This window comes from Metopolophium dirhodum, chromosome 7 (assembly GCF_019925205.1).
Source record: "Metopolophium dirhodum isolate CAU chromosome 7, ASM1992520v1, whole genome shotgun sequence".
Classification (NCBI taxonomy): Eukaryota; Metazoa; Arthropoda; class Insecta; order Hemiptera; family Aphididae; genus Metopolophium; species Metopolophium dirhodum.
Genome location: NC_083566.1, coordinates 24,214,110 through 24,238,438, shown reverse-complemented (window position 1 = coordinate 24,238,438; position 24,329 = coordinate 24,214,110). Strand labels below are relative to the sequence as shown.

At 33.3% G+C, this 24,329-nt stretch overlaps 2 protein-coding genes across 2 annotated transcripts; one reads left to right on the top strand and one right to left on the bottom strand.

Moving 5' to 3' along the window:
* Positions 1-378: 378 nt before the first annotated feature.
* Positions 379-24,329, top strand: LOC132949203 (MOXD1 homolog 1-like). Its single transcript, XM_061019967.1, has 10 exons — positions 379-739; positions 9,847-10,002; positions 18,854-19,030; positions 19,125-19,211; positions 19,555-19,840; positions 20,461-20,741; positions 21,273-21,398; positions 21,663-21,847; positions 22,179-22,506; positions 23,998-24,329. The coding sequence occupies exons 1-10, from the start codon at positions 410-412 to the stop codon at positions 24,175-24,177; spliced, it is 2,136 nt and encodes a 711-aa protein (XP_060875950.1). The 5' UTR covers positions 379-409; the 3' UTR covers positions 24,178-24,329.
* On the bottom strand, positions 13,483-16,079 carry LOC132949204 (uncharacterized). Its single transcript, XM_061019968.1, has 2 exons — positions 15,743-16,079; positions 13,483-13,977 (listed from the first exon to the last, which is right to left on the bottom strand). Exons 1-2 carry the CDS (start codon positions 15,997-15,999, stop codon positions 13,536-13,538), a joined length of 699 nt encoding a protein of 232 aa, XP_060875951.1. The 5' UTR covers positions 16,000-16,079; the 3' UTR covers positions 13,483-13,535.

Below are 24,329 nucleotides of genomic sequence, written 5' to 3'. Positions count from 1 at the left end.
AATTTTAAAAACCTAGTGGAAAAAAATCGTCCTCTAAACACGGGTGTATAGGTTACGGGATGAAAACCGTTGCCGATTATACGCGCACGCCGCACCGCGAGCAACGACACGGCAGCAGCTATTGGCCCCTCGACCCGCTTGTTCCGGTTTTGTTTATATTGTTATCATTGTTCGGAAGCCGGCAAGAGACCATGTGCTCTCGAGACTTCTGCCATACCGGCGGCGGGGAGAGGGGAGAGTTTCGACTGCTCGGCGGGTGGCGCGACGACGAGGGGCTATACGGCGGCTGCGGCTTCGGCGTGGACGGCGAAGGGTTACGGCGGTGGACCGGGGCCAGGTGTTCGGTTCCACAACCGCCGCCACGCCGCCGAACCAGTCGGCGGCTAGTCAGTATGTACGCGCAGTCGCCATGCCCCGGACGTGCATGTTGTTGTCGTTGTTGTTGTCGTGCGCCGCCTGTGCGCACGCCGCCGCCGCGTCCACTATAGTGTCACCGCCGTCGTTCCGGTCGGCCAACCTGACGGCGGCCGGTCTGCTGGCCGCCACCAAGTATGGAAAAACGGTGTTGGCCGGCGACGAGATCACCGTGGCCGCCCAGGAGTACGCCGACTGTTTGGTGTTCCGCGTGCAAGCCCGAACCCGCGGTTACGTAGCTTTAGGATTCGTGGACCCGTTCGCCTCTTCAGTGGACGTGTTGCTCGCTTGGGTCGACGACGACGCCGGCACCGGACACGTAATGGTGAGTTTCGTCCTCGAATAGGACATACAATGTTGTACATCATAGTATAGGCTGTATAAGGTCATATCGATAGGTACGCTGTAAGTCGTGCTCGGTGACGATTATTTGTGATTTGGGCCGATCTGGGTAGGTAGCTGGGTCCTGCTGGGAGGTGAAATTTGTCCGGTTAATTACATACTTTAAGACGAGCTGAGGCCAATGTAAATTATTAGTCGCGTGGTGCACACTCGCGATCTACGGTTGGTTGCGGGGATGGGCAAGAGCTCATGAGAATTGATTCATTGATTCCCCTCTTGCAGAGTTGAGTCTACGCCGATGTAAATTCGAGTACTTCAAGTACGTATCAATAATATTACATCCCAAGGGCACTATTTGGGGAGGAGGGGTACTTTATCACCCCTATATTTTTCTACGTCTTATTGGCCTGCCATGCAATTTATAAACGCACCAAAGGCCGATGCATAAAAGATAAAATATAGTATTATGAAAACCGTAATGCACAGATTATAATAATATGTAGAATGTAGATTCCTATGGAAAATGTAAAGGAAATGTATATTTCTTAGGTATGTGTATTATTGGTATGCAATGCAAAAGCTATTTCCAACTTCCAGCTTTCCAATTTTATTAATTCATTAAACATTTAAATAGGTATAAATGTATAATAAGGGTTCTTCTACAGGCTTCAACCCCTGCGTGCATACATACAAATATAAAATACGTGTATTTACAATGATGGAAAAAATTGGCCTGCTTAAATGTTGCCATTACTCTTTAAAAAAAACTCGAATGACGCCAATTGTATTCGACTATATGATATAACTACTGATATATCGTATACATATTATTAAATAACTATTTAATTTCCATATTTATAAAAGAAATTAATTTCCTAACCATTTTTACTAGAACAACAACTGTCACTTGAATATAATAATCTTGTACAACTAGCCACTAGGTACCCCATCGTATGTCCATATCAGTACACTATATTAATATATTATTATAGTATAATATAAATTATAATAACATTTGTAAGTGTGACTATACTAAGGGCCAGTTGTACCATCTCCGATTAAAGTTAACCGGAGTTTAATCGGCCGAATTTACCCGGTTAAATATCTGTTATCAGCTGATTAAGCGTAATCGAAGTTTAACCGTAGACGGTACAACTTACTGGCCCTAAAGCGTTCCGAGGAGACTAATTGTCCTATGACTTACCGCATGTTCAATCACTTTACACCGGGCACCAATGACGCACGTTCTAACATTTCATCCTTCTATAGATGACGCCGAATGCCAATCATCAAATCGTGTCAGTGTATTTAGGAATTTTTCATGGAGGGGGTCCAGGCGGCCCAGCTATAATAGAGAATATTATCAATATATAGATATTAGATATTTAGATAGGTATTTATGGAGCCAATGGGAGGATCCGGACCCCGTGGACCCCCCCCATGAATATGCAACTGAATCGTGTGGTATTTTGATCTGTCGTCGGCGCCGAAACGGATCCGGAAGTACGTTAGGCTATATATACCGATATCACACGTGCCGTGTAAACGCACACCTTTGTTAATCCGATATTTAGAGCACCCGTATGTTGTTATTATTTTACGGCACGTAATACCATGTAATACATTCATAATGTTGAGTATAATAACAGCGTTGTCGTTATCCACACAAAGTATCAGCTGTAAACTGCGTATAAGTGTATCTTAAACATTTTAAAAATTGCGATTGGCCAAGAATTAGCCATATTAGTATATCAAATATCAATTAAAAACAATTTATGCTAAATAGTAAATACTTATATTATATTATCATTATCTACCTATGACGTTTGAGGTTGTAAAAAAATGCTAAATTATAGTATTAATTTAGATATATATGTAATACAAATAAAAATTATGTAATTTATTGGTCTGCGAATAAATAACGTAGGTAATAAAAATCTTAACATATTATGTGAACAATGAACAGCATGAACTAAAAAATATAAATAAATTGTAAATTGTTTTTTTTTTCATTATTTGTTATTCGTAAAAATGTTATTTTATGTATTATCAGTTTTAGTTTTTATGTAATGTATAAACATTATCTAAAATATTATACTGTTACGTCCAATGGCCACAGATGACGCGCATAGTTTGTTAAATAAAAAAAAAATATAAACTAAAATGTAAGTATTGCACTTACTTTTGGAGTAGAATAACAAACAAAACTTAAAGTAGGTTTAGTAAAACTACTAATACTCTAGATAAATGTTTATATACGATGAATTATGATGTTGTGTATTCCCGTAGAATTTTAAATCACGGTACATAATATCTTTATGGACCTGATGGAATGCACGGGAGCTCCTCGTATATATCATACACGTCCAAAACGTGCTTCTATTGGAACACGTCGTACACTCATATAATAATATATGACAACTTGTTAAACGCGTCTTAAAGCAATTATTGGCGTGACAATCATTTTGATTAAGTATCTCTATTTTAAAGGTCGGTAGTTAATTATCCGCCACAATACCACGATCGCGTGTAGTCGCATTATATATTATATTTTATACTATATATATTGTTATTATTGCAGACCATATTAGACCAAACTTCTTGTTGAAAAAAAAACCTAATATTTCATGCGGTTATAGTGTATACTGAATATTGGAATATAAGGAAAAAAATATTTTTCAAATTCCTTTTTACCTGTTTCTTTAGCTAGACATTTTTTTATGATACTGTAAAAGAAATGAATGAATATGATGAATGTAGTTCAGATACTACCTGTATCTACTTACGTATTACGATGTAAAAACCAGAAACCCAAGTTAATAATATTATAAAAAAATCTCAATCCCCCCTTATATTATGACTACCGATTGGGTATGTCTATAAAGCAGTGCATTAGGGATCTACTACCTACCTTAAATTTTCAATACGCCAAAAAAAAAATGTCCAACTTAAATAAAAATCTGTATTGTGAAAATGGATGGTTAGTAAATTGGCTGTAGCCCAATTGCGCCACGAGGATTATGGACATTTGCGCCCAAAATAAAAAACTTAATACCCTAATGTATAGCCCAAATGCGCCCATTTTGCATGCAATGTTAATAATATTATTTACATTATCAATAAACCTATGTAAACTCTTCGTTTTTATTTATTAAAATTACTAAATTAGAAATTTGTTCAATTGCTTCGTTGAGTGATTTTGGAACTGGGGGTGATATTTTTCGACGTTCGCGGTACATAGATTTCCTGATATTATGAATATCAGAATGCTTAGCAGTACTGCACGTGGAAAGCTCTGTACGTATTATTTTATTCGATCGTAAAGTTAAATCTCCCACGCTTTTCTTTTACGCCTACCTTGAACGTCCAGTAAGTTTAAGCTTTCTTCAGTTTCCGGATCATGGGTATGACTGTCTTTAATTTCGGTTAACTTCGTTTTAGAATTATTGGTTTTGATAAATTCACTACACATACAATACAACTGATAATATAATATAATCTTTATTGAATGGGATTTTACAATTTCGATTAGCACGACTAACGACAAAATATTATTATCTTTATCGATTTGGATATTGGTTTCGATTAGCATAGGAAACGATCAAATATTATTTTAAATTTTGTAGTTATACCAATATACTCCTCAATAATAGTATAATGATATGAAACATATCACGGTAAAGCTGCCCAATCATTGTATATATATATTATAATATTATATATAATTATTTGTATTTATCACTATGGATTCCAACAGAATAATATTCATAAGCATTAAACAATATAATATTTATTAATATATTGTAAGTATATTGAGCAATTGGGGTACCTATATGTAATACCATTTATAATATTAGATTATAAAATATAATATTTTATTACCATATATACTTGTATCTTGTGTGCATACTGCATATTATATTATTGTGATTTGTGAATTAAACTCGTTATGCCAATATATTATAATAATTTTATTACGCTCCCACGAACGTGCGCTGTTTAATAACGATAAACACGCCACAACGGTTCGGGGACGTGCAGTCAGTCATATGTACGTCTTTAGACCTCGGTTTTTTTTTTTTTTTGGCGGGGTTAAGGTGAAGAATAGAGATACAATTTTAAAATTGAATACATTATGTAGGTACAAACTATAAAAACGATAATTTATTTACGACAGCCTAAATACGCAATAGCCAGAGGATCGTACTAATTCTCCCTACCCGCACATTACATAAAATATACATAATATATTTTACACAAACATAATATACGAGGTTCGGCTGTGTTTGACGGAAAACAATATTGGTCAGTGGTCACAGCTAATGATTATAAGTTTTTTTTTTATCCAGAAAAACGGATGTTTACAATCTGTATAATCAAGTACAATAAGTAATATATATATATATATAAATGTACAAGGCTTGACGGCTTGAGTGAAGGAGGCGTCTAGTAACGCTACTTCAAATTGATTATAAGTTATAACTTTTAAGTACCACTATGTGAACCATATATTTGGATAGACGGTTTGATTCAACGGTGCGATACAATATAATTTGCGCTGCAACCTCGTGATTAAAAAAAAAAATTTAAAACGCGATGGTTCGATGGAAATATAACTAATAAAATAAAGCAAACTGTTGTAGAAATATTCCATACCTAGTAGTATAGTGGCTATGACTACTCAAATATACATAATCAAAAGTAGAAATTCATTTTTTTTTAATTTTTGAGCATTATTTGCATATACGTATCTAAGTGTAAATAACTTTTGAGCATTATCATACAATCTTTATGTGTATAATGTATATGATATACCGCCCAGATATTAATTTTCTCAAAGGTAGGTAATCCTTGTATATTATGCGAAAAAACGAAATATATTATAATAAAGTTTTGATGATTTTTGAGTTTAAAATTTTGATTTCTATATCGTAAATAGTATATTATGTAGATATATTATATGAAATATTAATATTAATAAGTTATATTCCGACCAAATGACTAAACGTATATAAACTTTAACTTATAAGTTACGATAGAGTCAAATGATAATAATATGTTCATTATATCTGTATACCTATAGGTACTTAATAAATATAAATATCATGAAATCAAATTCGTCGAATACATTTTATTCATGTCGATTTAATATATTTATTATTAGAATACTTTTTTCCCCTAACAATTAATTTCATATAAACTTTAATCGAAAATAATGATATAATATTAAACTATTTACATTTAACATAGCTTAAAAAAAATAACACGTTGCGAAATATATTATTTTAGTTCTCAATTCCATCGCTTGGCACTACGCTCGTCGATTTTTTTTTAACACATTTAATATAGTATTATACATTTATGCAGTATATAACACAATCTCCGAGCGGTTTCACGCGATATCGTGGCTTTCCCACATACCGGTAGACATTCTTTTGATCCAAACAGCCCCCGCCCAACTATACAATATGCTCAGCACCTGCTCGATCGTAAAACGTTGTCATCGTGAGACTCATTTAATTGTCCTATCGTCGCCGACTCACCTTCGCATACACTCAGACAATATAGCGCGGTCTGCACGTTATAATATTAAAATTAATTATAAACCGTAGGAAAATATCATAATATTATTATAATATGATTGGAAAAAATACTAATAGTAATAAACTCAGTTTGAATTAAAAAATAAACTATATACAATATGTACCTACCTATATATAGGTAGGTAGACAGATACTATGGGTGTAATAACTGTAATTTAAAAAAATGCTGGTGTTTTTAATTAAGAGTATATTATACACGCGTCATGTTACGATATTTTTAAACTTTAAATCATCGCTATATAGAGTGATGCGCGTTTTGTTATTTTCCAGAGTAATATATAGTAAAATATTCAAAATAATTTTAAGTAGGTATGTTATCGCAATAACCCGTCTGCAGCTAGGTATATACTTTGTGTTATAGCTTCGTGAGATAGTTGTTTGACAAAAAAAAAAAAAAATGACGATCGTGATTTAAGCGTAACCACGTGTGTCAGACCATGTCAGTCTCCCCGGCTATTGTTAAATAATAACAATAATAATAATAATAAATAATAATATTACTATAATTGTAGGTACCTATACGATTGTTATCCGTCCGGAAATGAACGCGATATCTGCAGCCCAACCTACCTTTACGCCGCGTATACTGCACACCTACCTATATAATACGCATAGAAATACGCATACAGGGTGAATACGGTGACTGTATTATAAACAATGTCCACCATGTAATAAGTTTCCATCGGCCCGGAGGATATTCGATTCTTTTTGTTATTATTATTCTGATTGTTGTTATTAGTGAGAGAAAAGAAACCACTTGTTTTTCCGTCATGGTGTATTAATGGCGGTTTTGAAAAGGGCACGCGCCAGTCTCGTGGAACATCAACATATAGCCGATGCGCAGGTGGTGAATGTAATCACGTCCGGTAATTTTTCGGGTACCTACTTCGGTATTCCTACTTTTTTTCGGTCAAAACACATTTGCTTGTAACGTGTTATAAGCTTGGTTCATTTTTATATGCTTTCAATGTGTTATTAATATAACTATACAAGAATAAAACGCATTCAAAGAATGTGACTATAATACTATATTATACCTAGGTATGCAAATAGGTACCTATATTATTGTAACTTATAAGGATTTCGTATTACCGTATTTGTATAAACTTGATCTATATGATAGCAAACCTATTTGCTATTAGTACATATGTTAATATAGTATAAAGTAAATTATGTATTATAATTTATAACAAATTAATGATTACATACCTAATAAATAAAATTCTATTTAATTTACAAACCTTCTTCTGAGTGTAGAAAACTTAAAATAGGAAACATATTTTTATGGAATTAAAATACATGTTAATCTAGTCTTTTTTATGATAATGTTAGCTTGAGCTTTATCTGATTAAAATGTATACCTAAATACACTGAATTCTCTTCGAACACCAACGCGGCGTCGCTTGACAAAGTAAACATTCATTGATCCCTTTCAATGTAACTGGTTTTCGTGTACCTATCCTAAACTCAACAGTTCCCACGAGATTTGTCGATCGCGTTACAATACCTGGGGTTTTTTTCTCATGAGAAAAATTATATTATTTTATTATTATTTCGAATGAATTCGGTGATTTTTTTATTATTGTTATTACTATTACTTTACATTTGGTACATAATAATATATAATATAATATATTGAGGTACATGAGCCAATCATTCTTGAAGATAATACTTCTTTTCACATAACTTCGTTATTTGAAAACAGAAATATCTCAATATAATTTTACATAATATAATAAACTACTACACAGGGATATGGTTTTAATATATGTAATAAATATATTATATACCTACAAGTTGACGCATCATTAAGATTATAGAATAATAGTTATTAATATTTAAAACGTACTATACTACTATAGACTGTAAACAATAACTAATAATTCAAATCTACAATATTGTATATTTGATATATTTTGTATTTCTTTGTAATTATAAATTGGTACAATGGTACATCTACTACTAGAATGTCGTCAATTTAATGAAGAAATATCAAAATATAACATCCCAAATAGCCTCTCCGTATCCCTCAACAATGAACTTCTAAACATCTATAACCTACTGAAATGTATCGAAGATAGGTACCAATTAATACAAAACCATATAATGAGAACAAAATCAAAATTTACATAATTTCTATTAAATTAAATTTTGAATTTCACTTACTAAAAAAATATTATATTCTATAATGTACTTAAACCCCATATGTTACAAAACAGAGTGTTTTAGTGTATTAGTGTAATAGCGGTCAATAACCAATGCAGCCGAGGCCTTGTGTTTATAATAATAATACTAATAATAAGAACAAATTAGTACATTAATGTAGATTGTAGGTATCAATAATAATGCAAAAAGTAAATCCAACTTTCGGAATATATACAAGCAAATTTCTTCCTAAAAAAAAAAATTTCATAAGAACCAAACATAAGTACCTAGTCAATCGTAGAAAAAAATTGTTCAATAAAATACATAGTTAAGTATAATAAAGTAATACACTTTAACGTAAAAGTTTACCAACTAAAATGTGTTGACAAAACAAAATTCAAATAAACCAAATATTATAGCAATATAATAATTCAACCAAACAACATGGCTTTTACTTTTCCGTTAAGTATAACGGCCAAACATCAAGTTAGGTACACCTGTGTTTTTTGTTACCCGTACAGTTTTCTGAATGTAAGCTGTAGGAACGGCAAAATATTTAAATTCCTGTTTTGTTCTAATTGTATTCCTAGTATTGTGATGTACCACCCTATATCATTAAGTATAATTATGAACATATGTTCGCCATATAAATTTATTATAAACACTTGTTACTATCTTGGAATTTTCTTTACAATAATGTACTTGCCTATTATTCTAAATTACATAATAATATATATTTAATTTGATATCAAATAGATAATAATACTGTATCCTTCAGTAGCTTGCGTGGGATATAGTATTCCCCAATTATTTTATGTTTTCAAGTTTAAAACATGCTTTCGATTAGCATTAGGTGTAGCATATAATATATAATATAATCGGAGTATAAAATTATGTATTTTTAATTATATACATTTATTGAAAAGAATTTCGATTTTTTTTTTTACATACCTATATATGTAATAATTACTAAATATTAATATTTTATTGGAGGAAATCTTTTTTTAAATTTAACATGATTTAGGTAAATTATTGTTCTCTTCAATTTTAAAATAGATTTTGTCTACTTGTATCAGCTAATAGTCAGACTCTTAAACGTAATTTACTAGTAGGTGATTGTTATAAAAAATTATTATTATTGTCTTAAGCTATTGAAAATGGTTGCAAATTATAATACATTTAGTATAGGAGCAATAGATTGTTTATAAAATATAAAAGTATTTTTTTCATCGTAATAATAATATTAATATGGGAGTCAAATTAAATATTTATAGTACTTATATATTTTTTTAAATGCGTCACGCAATATTAATGAAACCATGTGGTTTTTTTTGTTACACAGGATATGCATGGCAAAACTGAAACAGGTCTAACACCGGAAAAGGATGTGAGCCAGGACTACGAGCTACTGGCTTCCTTCCAAAATGGCTCTCATATATCCGTCGTCTTCCGAAGGGCTTGGGACACCTGTGACGCACACGACGACGTTGTATTTGGGGTATGTACTCTTAAACCTGTATTTTTTAAGATATCGTTCGAGTCAAATCATAATTTATGTCTGTCGAGGGTGTATACGGCCATAAAAACCGGTTGTATTATGTAAAAACGGTAAATTACTTAATGAAGGCTAATAATGGGAATTTTTCGAAATAGGCTTGTTAAATAGTCTTATCGAATAAAACCAACGATTTCCCATAGTAATATTTGTTAATAAAAATACATTTAAAAGAATTGTATACCTAAAAAGTAACGCAAAGTACCTATAATGCGTATATATTGCCTTTGGAATACAGATTATAACTGTATATATAATACAGTGGGTTCTTTATTTAACATTATTTAATAATGTACCTATTTGGCTATACAATTTTTATTTTTGTATTTGATTTATTGTTTCTACGTACTTAAAGTTTTAACAATGTTTTAATATTATTACATATTTATAATCATTAATCATTAATCATTATATAGTTGTAATGTATACATTACATTATATTATAATATATAATAAGATGTCTGGTTTGACTCTTGGACTCTTGGACGAAAGGGTCATTTCGGGAAACTCCCGTGGTTTTAGTACCTATATGTTCGCTGATTTGGAAATCGAGAGCTCTTCGGTTTTATTTAGATTATTTTGAATTCTTTGAACTGATTATCCGTAAGTATATTGGTAGGTAAAGTAATCCCGTGTCATTATGTAGGTAGCTATTTGCTTCACATGAACCAAGAAGCTTTTAGTACTATATGTCTATATTCACAAGGATTTATTTTGGAGAATTTTTATTTTTCAATTTTTGTTAGTAAAGTAATGCATACATAAATGTACCTAATACGAGTTAAATATATATATATTAGACTATTAGAGGTAATGTGTATAATATTGGTTTTTATAAAATGCCTAGGAACTACTAAAATACTGCAGCCGGAAATCTATAAAATTGTTTAAATTACCTAAGCATTATATGAAATTCCAAACTATGTATATAGGTAATATATTAAATGTATCTCATCGATATTGATATTCGACAATGTTCCTTCGCCTAATATAAATTCAATATCCATTAGTAATCTATAATATCGATAAATTTAATGGAGCATCAACTGTGGTATAGGCGATAATTATTTCGTCAATTCGTCACCATCATTATAGTCATATAACTAGTCTTTTCACATTTCAATCTTTGACAAAATGTAGCAAGTAGATAATATCAATAATATAATAAAGTATACTTATAGTAATTATATTATAAGCTGATGACCATCTTCGCTCAGAATCGTTTTTCGTATGCATTGGTTTATTATTTAATTTATTTACAATTTAACACACCCATAACAGCGACTCTCTAGAACTATAATAGTAATAATATAGTACAATAATTATAAATTATAATAGTTATAACTGTGTACTATACCATAAAAATTATTTTTTTTTGTTTTTATTTATGAATGCATCATATTCTATAATATTAAATTGGTACTTTGTAATAAATGTTTTCTTGTACTTATTAAATTAATTGTCTTTGGTTTAGTATTATCATGATAAATGGAAATGGATTTTCCTAGTGATTTCCCTATTTTGCAGATTTTCATTTTATGAAATGTCTATTTATTATACAAAATACTTAGGAAATTTATGTAAAAAAAAATATAATAAGAACACCTTTTTAAAAATGGCCAGGTATTATATATAATTCCTAGGCATTTTATAAAATACCAATATTATACACTTTACCGCTAACGTATATATTTAATCGTATAATAGTGTATGGAGTGCTCATACAATATTAATAAGCTTCGGTATAAGTTATAGGTACTTACAATAAAATACTTATGCAGCAATAACAGACAACAATACATAACAATAACAAAGCTTGACAGCTAATAGTCTATCGTCTATGTCGGCTTTAAATCTGTTCGGGAAAGATATAGGTACCTACAACTATGTGTGACATGAACAAAACGTAAAAGTGTACCTACCTATATTATTAGTCCAGTGTCCGACACGCCACAATAGGTTCAAGACGTTCAAATATTATTATTAATATATTATATAATTATTAATTACCTAAGCGTATGAATGGGACTATATCAACGGATCCTAATTTTTCTTCCCAGATAAACGGTGGGAATTTCGGGTTTAAGGACGTCGTTGTCGGTGATCTTCAAAAAATTGCGGCGGTTAAGGAAAGCGTAGTAGAGCCGAGCGCCGAAAACGACGAAATACATCGCAAACACGTAGTACAAATAGTTTAGGTGTCGGGCGTAGGTTTTCGACGTGAGCAACGACGACTTGCTGACGGACAATAGGACTTCTTGCGTCCGGTTACCTTCTACATAACACGTGTAATTACCGGAGTCGTCGGTAGTGAGTCTGATCAAGTACAACGTCCCAAACGTGTCCAGCAACGCTCCTGATGTGTCATCGGCGGTCGACTCGGTTACAGTCAACAGAAGTCCATCTTTCCTCCACGTCACCTGACCCATAATGAGAAGCAAGTCGATAAATAAGTTGGTGAAAACAATGGTCAAGATTGAAAAATTTGTGAACCACGATATTTGACCGTAACTTCAATGTACCGACCATATATTTGATATTATGAACATCCAATGCTACCGATGCATCCGATTTTTTTTTACACTATAAGATACCTACAGGCTGCATTGTAGCTGTCATCACGTGATGTCAAGCTTTACGGGTGGTACACACAATTGTGCGATTTATTATATAATATTATGGATGCTCGGCGGTGATATTGTTTGATAACAGTTAGATTGTGGTAAAAATTGCGAGTCTGCCGTTTGACTAGCTCACAAGGATTTTTATTTTTCGTATATTTTTAATATGATTCTTTAATTTTGTAAAGGTACCTACAATTGTAATTGATAAATAAAAGAATAAATATGTTATATTGTCATACAGACAGTGCACTGGCTAAAATAATACTTTATTACGGTGTCAGATAGAAATAATTAGGTATAACCTTATGGTCACGCTTTTTATAACATAATACATTATTCAGTGAAATCAATTCATCGATACACTAATACACTACGAAACTATAAGATCAAAACTACCTCAGTGCAATAATAATTTACGACACCAGTTCCACCTCTATATAACGCCACCTTTGCAGTATCAAATAAGCATACCGTCTAGAATACCTATGGTTTGTTAACCCAGCTCGTAAGTCAAAGGAGTATACCTTTTTATCGGCGGTCGCTTCAGCGCACACCAATGTCAAGCTGGACCCTTCTTCTAGCACAAACGTGTTCCTGTACTTGGGAAGTCTGTGCCTGTTCGAGATTTGACAGTAGGCGTAACATGTTTCGGATAGTAAAAAGTCGGGCACCGTGGACAGCTTGGCGGCTAGACCCGGCGAAATCGCCATTTCCGCAGCGGGTAGCCCGATCGACCTGAAAGCGACCAATTGTTCGGAAATTTAGTTAATGCTAGAGTAGACAAGCGATTAACCAACTTCTTCGGGCCCTATGATAACATTTCGTATTATGCTCGTATATTATATTATAATATTACCTGCAAGCCATGCGGACATCGTCGTCGAAAAGGACCCGACAAGCAGCCCTCCGGTACCGCTTGCCCGCACACCCATCGCACGGTCCCCATGTATCCCAGTCCACATCTATTTTCCGAACTCGCGGAAAAGCCTTGGTGATCGGTGTCAAGTACCGTGACTCATACTGCGTCCATCCTGCCATCGAATCAGCAGTCACCACTGAGACATCGTCACCGAGCCATCCCCCCACATTCGCCGGTAGTAGGTCGAGGGCAAATTCGACGTAATCGTCAGTCTCGAGACCGGAACACGAGTACCGGCCGGTGTCGGAAGAAGTCAAGTTCCGGACTACCAGGCGATGGTCAGGCATCATGTACACCCGGTTTGACTCCATCGGGTCTGACATACCCAGTACCACTTCCTTCCGACCCGCGTCGGTGTCTTTCGAGTGCAGCATTCTATATGGCCGCAGTAGCGATCATGGGCAAAAGCCATATTACCATTAAGACAATTTTTTTAAGACAATTATTATCTATAACTTACATTAACACGAGATAAACGTAACCTTTTAAGGGATTATATTATTATAATATATTCAGGAAATAATTTGGTAGAAAGTATAACAATATATTATCACAAGCAAATTCAAGAATTATCAAAATCGGTTAGGTTAGGGTATTTTAGTTTTACAAATCTTAGCGACTTATGCGGGCGTTTAGAAGCGCAGTGACAGGCGTGTCAACTGCATTCTCAAAATTAGACACTCTTACTCAAAATGCGTTTTTGTTGTACATTTATGGTTCCTGAATCCTGATTACGACGTTTCCGAATATTATAGCCTATACGTCATAGTATCGTCGATTCATATAGTTAACAAATGTATACCATTATTCTTAAACAAATATTTAAAAAAAACTTAAAATGATTTCTAAAAAATATTGATCCTGAAAATAATTTCTGCCGTTAAGACTTTCTTGATTTCTAATCTTTGGCCCTCCGTATTGACGTATATATTGTTCAGTATACCCGTAGACTTATGCATGGTCAGACGACTACAGGTTTTGGTATATATATTATGTATATATATAAACTTATTAGTTGACACGGCAATGCTTTGCTATTGCTAGGTTTTTGTGATTGTTCAATTCCTTTTGGTTGTGACACTAATACGCTATGGAAACAATGTCTTTTTAAGTGTAAATGATTGTCCGGCATTGTCCGTGAGATAAGCTTGTGATTATGCGAGCAGTATTATATACCCTACGTAGATCGCGAACCCCACGTGGAAAAACATTTATACGTGTAAAACAATTATACACGTACTTAAGTGTATAATTTAACTCTAAAGTATCGAATAATGCAAAAAATTGACCCACTGAAACTATGGTTCGAACTCGATACATTCTGTACTAAAATACACAGGCTTATCGCATTAATAATAATAATAATTATAATATTTTTTTTTTTTTTATTGAACTTAAGCCCGGCGACTATGGCCATTAGCTGATGTAGGGGTTATGAACTGTGGTAGGGGTAAGGTTGGTACGGTAGGTTGATTTTACGATTGTTTTAACGGTTGTTACGGTAGGTAGCAAACACGTGTATGTGTGGCAAGGTTTTTAACTACTATGAACCCGGGTGGTCACCCATCCGGGAGCTAGTAACTGTGGCCGTTACTTACTCCCAGTCGCATTCCGCGACTGGTAGCAGCCAACGCGCCACGCCAAGCCACAATAATAATTATTATTAAAACCAATAGCAACCATTTATAAATAATTATTTCCAACGTAAATCTCAAAATCCCGGTTTGAGAACTTCCCTGGGTTGGACCACTTTTTTTGCGACAAAATGTAGCCTATCTTCTTCCCCTATGTCTGATCTATCTATGTACAACATATTTATCGCAATCGGATGAATGGTTTAGGAATGCATAAAGGGCATAGAAACATTTTTGTGTTTTATATATATACATAGATATTGCGCCACTTTATCTGCAAACAACTGAAGCTATTGCACTCAGTGGCGTAAATAGTGTTTGAAATTTGGGGGGGGGGGGCTGTGGCTGAGGTCTATACTTGTTACTCTTATGATGTTTTTAAATTATAGTAGTGAAATCATTAGTTTTGGAGGGCTATAGAAATTCTAAGGGGGCTTAGCCCCCAGCCCCCCTCCTATTTGCGTATATAATTGCACTAATGTTGTTATAATAATGATAGATTATACCTGTGCGAAGTATACCAAAACCGGGCCTGGCCTTTATCCCTCTCGCCACAATAGTTGCACAGGAATACTATGTCCGAGCCCAGAGGTGCGTCTACGATTCTCACTCGATCGTCGTTGCGTTCTCCCCGTGACTCGGCCCAAGGCCTGTCTGCGCACATTTCTAGTCGATGACAATTGCCAGTATTGCAGTCCGGCCGAGCGAACCCGACGATGATGGTGGCGGCAGCGAAGAGGAAGAGTAACGTTTCTTGGACCATGTTGATGGCGTGGCGGTGGAGGCGCCGAAGAATGACAATAATTTATATTTTGTTCCTTTCGCCTAACACATAAAGCTATATAGTAATACTATAACGTAAATAAATATTATAAAGTAATACTTTAACGAACAAACCGTATTATATGCAAACGTGGACATTACGACGACGTGATAGGTACGTTTTCTTGGCAACGGTCGTCGCGCGCGAACGTGATACGAATGCACCACGAGGAGTGTCATCATAATATGATATAATAATTTAATATATACGAACCTTACCTTTTACGAACTCGTACCAAGTAATATTAATAATAATACTATTCGTTTCGGACCGGTACGTCTTTACAAAACAATAGACGCGGTCGACGGCCTTCGATCTACATAGAAGTCAGGCATAAGAAGAGTTAGGTATAAGTGTACAACATAATCATAATTCTATTATACTTATTGCTTGATAACATTATAGTGATAAAGGTATATAACGTCACCACACCTTTAAAAACATAATATATATATAATATATAAATGTATATAAAAGAACTTGTCCTGATTAACTAATTCATCATCCACCTATAGCCAAAAGTATGCAGAGGCCCTCTAAGAAACGATTTTCCAAAATTGGTATTTTAAAAAGGTTTTCAAACGGAGATTTTTAGATTCACAGTGGAAGTTAAAATTTTTGTTGTTGTTCATAATTATGGTTGCCATATTTATTTGGTTACTTTGACAGATCAGGTATAAGCACGCATCAAATCGTCGCGTTTACATAGCCTCAATTAAAGAATATCTTAAAAGTTAAACCAAATGTATATTAATTGTAGTTTATACATTAGAAAACTACTCAATTGATGTTGATGAAAATCTCAAATTTTGTTAGAGATATCAGAAAAGTTTAGAGAGTAAGTAGTTTCCAATAAAACAAGGTGATCTAATAAATAATAATAATATTAATAATGGTAATGATCTAAATCTCTACCTGTAATTTAAAAATTAATAAAACAAAAGTTTAACACAAAAAACTGCACACGCGCTGGTAAAGCCGGTGATATATTAGACAAATTGACATTTTCGGCCGTTCACATTATCAATTAATCAATTTTTTATACGAAAAAAATATCATATTATACCGTGTTACATGTATAGGTCAACTTAACATCTATAATATTCTAAATTATGAATTTCAGGTTCAGTTATTTATACAAAATAAAATAAGCCAACAAAATAATAAAATATTATTAACTAAAGTACGTTTACATTTTTATCGTAAAATTGTTGTCACTGAACACTTAAATTGTGGTTTAATTTTTTTAAACATAAATGTAATAATAAACTGTTTACAACAACTAAGTTGTTAAAAATTTAAAATTAAGTAGGCGCATTGTGCATAATTATTAAATATTATAAAAATTATATTATATACGTTTAAATGCACTAATCCCAACCGTTTATGATACAAATTTATCATCCGTCCTATTAAAATAAGTAGGTACCTACTTTTATAATATATGGTCGCCACACATGATATCCTATATTATACCGATTATGGACATTGGACATAGAAATAATGTTGATTACTCTAACACAGTGGTTGCGGACCGGACGTCACATACACTCGTCGACAAGATGAGAATTTTCGTCTAATTTAAAATCCTGAGAAACAATTATTAATATGAAATAATACCTCACATGGTTATTATGATTTATAATACATTGCATGTTTTGTAGTTCTTCATAGTATATACTCATGCATTTCTGAACTTCACAACACTTTTTTTTATTACAGTTAATTAGATTAAATAATTAACTATATTACATGCGTATCCCTGCAGTTTACTAAACCATCAGCTATTATAGTGGCCACCAACTATTTTAGCTAAATGAATTGTGTTGTACATAATTTTCCAACTATAATTATTTTGTTATTTATAATTTATAAAATAATTGTTCAATTAAAAGAAACATTTTTGTTTAATAATAATAATGGTACCTAGTACCTACCATTCGGTATAGTTCATACCCACATTAAATATGCACAAAGAAACATAATATATATATTTCATCTGATGAATTCCAAAGAATCGTGGGAATTGTTTATATTTAAGTTTAAATCACTGACGTCTATCTAAAACAAATCTATGTAAACTATACGGAATAAAAGAATTTTACCAAGATAACAATCAGGGATGCCCTGTAATTTTGTTCACGTGTAGGTACTTATCGAAATGCAAATATCTGAACAAATGTATAGTGGGTACTGGTACATAATATTTTATACTAATTTATTTGTATTTTCAAATTATTAACGTTTTTTTGGTAGTGTTTTACATTAATGTTATTTACCTATCTTAAATGTTAACTTTGGAAATGATTTGTATGAATGCATTAGATAAAACAGAAAAAAAGAATTTATTATAGTTTTTAGACATTTTTACTACCATATTATTCAGTTTTCACTCTCCAGTAGGTTAAATTAATCTTCTAGAGAACACTTAACATACAATTTGTAACAAATATCTACTGCAGAAATAATGAATTTAATTACTTCAATAATATAAATAAAATTATAATGTAGGTAATAGATATTGATACAAATATATAAACAAATTGTTATAAATTATGATGCACACCTGTAACTGTATAAATATAAAATATATTATACTATTATATTTACAAATAGGCAATAAATCATTAAACTACTTAACTACACAATCATTGGTTAAAGATCAAGTTATTTTATTAGAACCTGATTCCTGATCTAGTTCTAATGGGCATAACTGCTGCTCGATTTATAATAAACTAATTATGAGTGAATGAAATGGAAGAAAATATTGATAAAAATGTGTGTATGTTTGTAGACTGACACCATGCGTATGTTTTGGACCATGAGTGATCGAGATCCGATCGACAGACAATATACTGATGCATTGAAATTAGGCAGCTCATGGAAGGGTACTCAGAGTTTCCATCCGAGAGGTCGAAAGTTCAAACCGAACACGGATTACTACAAGCGATGGGACGTCACAATGGATAACGTAATTAAACGAACAAAATATAACTTAATTAAATATTGTATTACGGACAAAATTGTGTGTAACTGTATATTTTTTGTTTCACTAAATATTTTAGTTACGCATAAAAGACGACGTTGACACATTGTACTGGTGCAAAATTTTCAAAGCTCCGAAGATCTTTAAGAAAAACCATATTGTTGGGGTGAGTTTATAATATTATAAAATTATACTAAAGTGATACGATGTTATTTAGGGATAAAAGTAATGGAATTACATTACTTTTCAATACCCATTTACTATTTAGGTACTTAGGTACTACTTTTTCGTGTAACAAAAAAACCTACACGTTAGATCTCTAATTTTTTTTATCAAACGTAATCTTTACATTTTCGTTATCTACATGAAATAAATTCAAACGAAATAACGTAACTCGTTACTTTCGGTGCGTTATAGTACCCAACACTGAATTTTAATATATACAACAAATAATAATTATATAATATGTAACGAGTGTTCTGAAATTAGATTTTTGCTCATTTATGCAGTTCGTGCCTTTGCTGAACGACGACACTAAGCGACTTGTCCACCACATGATCCTCTACGAGTGCTACGGTGGCCCAGCCACAATGGAACAGTACGTGACGCTAAAAGGCGCCCAGTGTTATGGGCAGGGCATGCCAGACGACTGGAACAAGTGCGTGTCGCCGGTGGTCACTTGGGCGATGGGCTCGGACGGGCAATTTTTGCCCGATCACATTGGCGTTCCGATTGATGGTCGTGAAGTGTACTACATGTTGGAGGTGCACTACGACAACCCCACGCTGAAAAAAGGTATAATAACGCATTAATATTATATTATTATTGTCTGTGTGTAAATCTCGAACGGTTTACTTGCAGGGTAAAGGTGGATTTTCCCGTTCCGAAATCGTACATATAGGTTTGTACTTGGTAGGTCATAGGCTCCCTTTTTTTACTCACGGCACCCTTAGTCATTTTCTAAAAATCTGGAGGCACCCTATAGCCTACTTCGATATATATAGGGATGTATATTATTTTTTAAATAATTTCGTGGAACCCTAAATAAAGTTTGCAGCACCCGGGTTGGGAACCTATGTGGTAGGTATTAAACATAGACTCGTAGACACGTAGGTTTTTTTTCAGTAACGTTCGCTTAAATTCGAAACCGAACACAAACTATGCTTAAAGGTTTTTAAAAGTAATAATAATTGTTTTGGAAAACTATGAAAAGCTAAACATAAATAATGAAATATAATATAATATTTAGATTCTATTATCTATATTAGGTGAAACAAGATTGATATAGAAGCTCAGAAATATGCACTATCGTTAGCATTCGTGTATCATGATTGTGTATTATTACGTATATTTTACCCTTGTAATGATAATATCGGTTATCGTCACTGTTATAATAATATAATATGATATTTTAGTAATGGACAACTCAGGCGTTAGGGTGTACTATACGGAGTTTTTGCGCCCCAATGATGCGGGCATCATGGCTGTGGGCATGGCTGTGTCTCCGATGCACATCGTACCGCCGAAGCAGCTTGCCTACAGGACAGCCAGTCTGTGTGACAAGGATTGCACAAACGTCATATTCCCGGAAAGGGGCATAAAAATCACGTCCGTCCTTTTGCATGCCCACATGGCGTCCAGGCAGCTCAAACTCCGGCACGTCCGGCACGACCAGGAAATGGCTACCATAGCTCAGGTATTTTATCATTGTAGTTTTGGTATTACCATTGATTATAGAATTTATAGTAAACGGTATTACTATTCACTGTACTAGGTAGGTAACTATACTATACGAATATCAGAGATGCCTGGATAGTGGGTATCCGGGTATCCAAATCAGGATACCAACCAGAACAGTAACATAATATTATATTATATTATAATACTTACTATACTTGCAAACCAATTGTAATTATTTTGAAAAATAAACAATAGTCGTAATCTATTAAACTTTATTTATTAATGTTGAATATAATAATTTCATAATTATTGGTTTGCCTTTTTACACTTATTATAACTTTTTTGTTACCGATTGGTAAAATAATTTTCTTTTATATGCGATGTTACCTCCCGTCCTATCTTATACCTACTATATAATACTTATTATTATTATGCAAATTGAGAATATTGTCGAAGTTTTCGTTAACTTTGTGTGCACGTTCTTAATAATATGTCAATATATATTATAATTAAATTAATAACTAGGTATACATTATTTTATATAAAGGACGACCGTTACGACTACGATTACCAGCAAGCGAGAGAACTTTCTAAAGAAGTGACTGTGTTTCCAGGTGACGAACTAATCACAGAATGCGTCTATAACACAGTTGATCGCCCGCAGCTAACGCACGTGAGTAATGAGTAAAATATTATTAATTATTAATTAATAGGTGTTCAATACCTTATAATGGCTACCCGACATTCAGACGACGTATGCTACAGTATTGTTTTTCAGCAGTACAGCTTTCAGCTGTGGTCTATACATAAATACAATTAAAATTGTCTATAAATTGACACTCAAGAGACCCACCCTAACCGACACGGTGATACTTTGGTCACTTTACCCAGTGCGTCATGTCATTACAATTGTACTAAAATATTTATGGTTTTACAGGGTGGTTATTCGACCAAACAAGAGATGTGCTTGGCGTTTGTCACGTACTACCCGCGTACGCCACTGGCAAGCTGTTTCAGCATGACGCCGGTACCGTTCTTCTTCGAAACGTTTGGCGTCCAACAGTTCTTGGACTACAACATGGAGGGCGTGGAGAAAATCTTCTTGAAACTGGCCGAAAGCACGTAAGCGGGATTCATCTACCATACATAATATTTTATGCTTCTCGTCGTTTCCTGTTGCAATCGAGGACATCTGGCATAATGATATAAACAAACTGTGTTATAGATTAATTTATTAATTTTCCTACATCAGCGATATGCTCAGAGGGGGTGGGAAATTATAATTAATAATAATTTCCAGCTTGAAATTATTTTAAGATGCATTATAGGAGTGTTTGGCCACAACATTTTATATCACAATTTCCCCTTCACACAAAACCCCACGTGCTCACTGTCGGTGACATAAAAATAACAATATATACGATGTTGAGTAACCTTATTCTTTTCTGTCCAGGACTAAAAATCCACCTTCCCAAACGACTACGACCACAACAACGACGATGCCCGCGGTTAATAACGCGAAAATGTTGGACGAACTCAACCAGGCGCACATTGCGTATTTGATGAAACCGCCGTCGTTCACGATCGACGATGGCAACGAACAAAATCTATTCAGGGATTTGGAAATCATGGAACCCATCGAATTCCAGAACAAAACGTTCCAACAGCATTTGGAAAACTTGCCGTGGGAAGACAGCCTGTTGACAAAAACCATCGAAAGGCGACTGATCAATGGCAAACACATGACGTTTTGTCGGCTACATAACGACACGTTGGCCTTGGTAGGTTTCGTTTGGACGGCTGCTTTTGCGGTGTTCCGTCTATATTTACAGTTTGTTTGTACCTACCTGTCAGCAAAAAATAAAGAAATAACCTTGGTTTGGCTAAGTACCTACCTACATTGTTATTATATAGGTAATATATCCTATCTCTCGAGTCTGGTCTGGCCGGTCTAGAAAACTCGTGCAGTCGCGCATGCCACATAATAAAATATATTATACGATAGCCAATAGGTACTTGAATTGGGGAGGGGAGATGAGTACCTTTTAAAAAATAAATATATTTCAGTGTAGGTAGCCTTTCTTATTAATAAGATATTTAAATCTTCAGGTACCTACGAACATTTTTTTACATTGTTTCATCCCCCCCCCCCCCCCCCTTATACTTTTTTTCTTGCACTGGTTAGGTTATAATAACAGCCAGCTATTATCTTCTGCCCACTGAGTACTGACATGTCCGTGATATGCATGTATTAAATTATATTCTTAGCCACGGCCCACGACACACGAGTATAGAGTACCACCTAATACTCGACTACCTAATAATCTCTACTCATAAAATGTTTTAATAGATCACTCACGGCTCACGGTGGTAATTAGAATTATATTTCATATTTATGGTCATAATATTATATTGTTTACTAATAAATAATGATACTCGTATTGAAATCATTATTTAATTTTCACGTATGTGAAATACATTTTGATTAAAAATTCCAAAGTATAAAATAATATACTCTCAAATAACAAATAAACCACTGAGAAATTTGGAAAATGTACTTTTCTAACTTCGGTATGTGCTTAGTAAGCACATACCGAACTATTAAATTAAAATTTACTGCTTATTATTATTTTATTTATTTAGTGAATAGTGATCTAGATACAATTTTCTATTTACGTATACAATCTGGGTAGATTGTAGGTAGGCTGTAGGTAGGTTTCTATACAACTTATTATAATGAACACTAAAAGTCTAGACTGAACAAAAACTGTTCAGACAAATCAACAAAATCAGTGTTGTGCACAGATAATATTATTCTATTGTTCATCAATATTATATAGGACATTTTAAATTATCTGGACAATTAATTTTATTGTTTAATGAAATAACGACTTTTTTGACAAAATTAAGTTATTGCCAAAAAACATAATAATCAATGCAGATAATTTAATCTAAAAAATTGACAATTTATTTTGTTTGGCTTTAAACATACTATAACATTCAAAATTATTACGCAGTTCGGATGATGCCTTGTGAACTAATTGTGGCACATAGCGCTTTGTTTTAAATTTCATATAAGTATTAAAAGTTATAGAAAAACGGAAAAAATCAAGGGACATTAATAAAAATATTATTTAATTATCTGCAGATAATCAGATAACAGTTCAAGATATGTAATGCACAACACTGAAAACAATTAATAGTACCTACCTATTATGACGTGATGCACCTATTGGCTTCTGGTACTGATTTGTTATTTTAATTATTTACAGATGATGAATACGTACTTGTTTCCGAACTTCACGGCTTACACTGAGCCGAAGACCTCAAATGTCGCATGCGTGCCGTTATCGAACAAATTCGAAAACTCTGCCTTGACAGTACAAAGTTCCTACGTATTGATTTTATTAAGTATCGCACTGATTTATATATTATATAAGGAACAAAAATAATAATTATTATTATTTTACCTATACCTATATAAACCTCTCACACACGTTGTGGTCCAGCTCATAGATTTAAGTACATTTTACCAAAGTCACATTTTTATTTATATTTTGTAATTTTTTTTTAATAAACGTATCATTTTGAATTTTGTAAATAA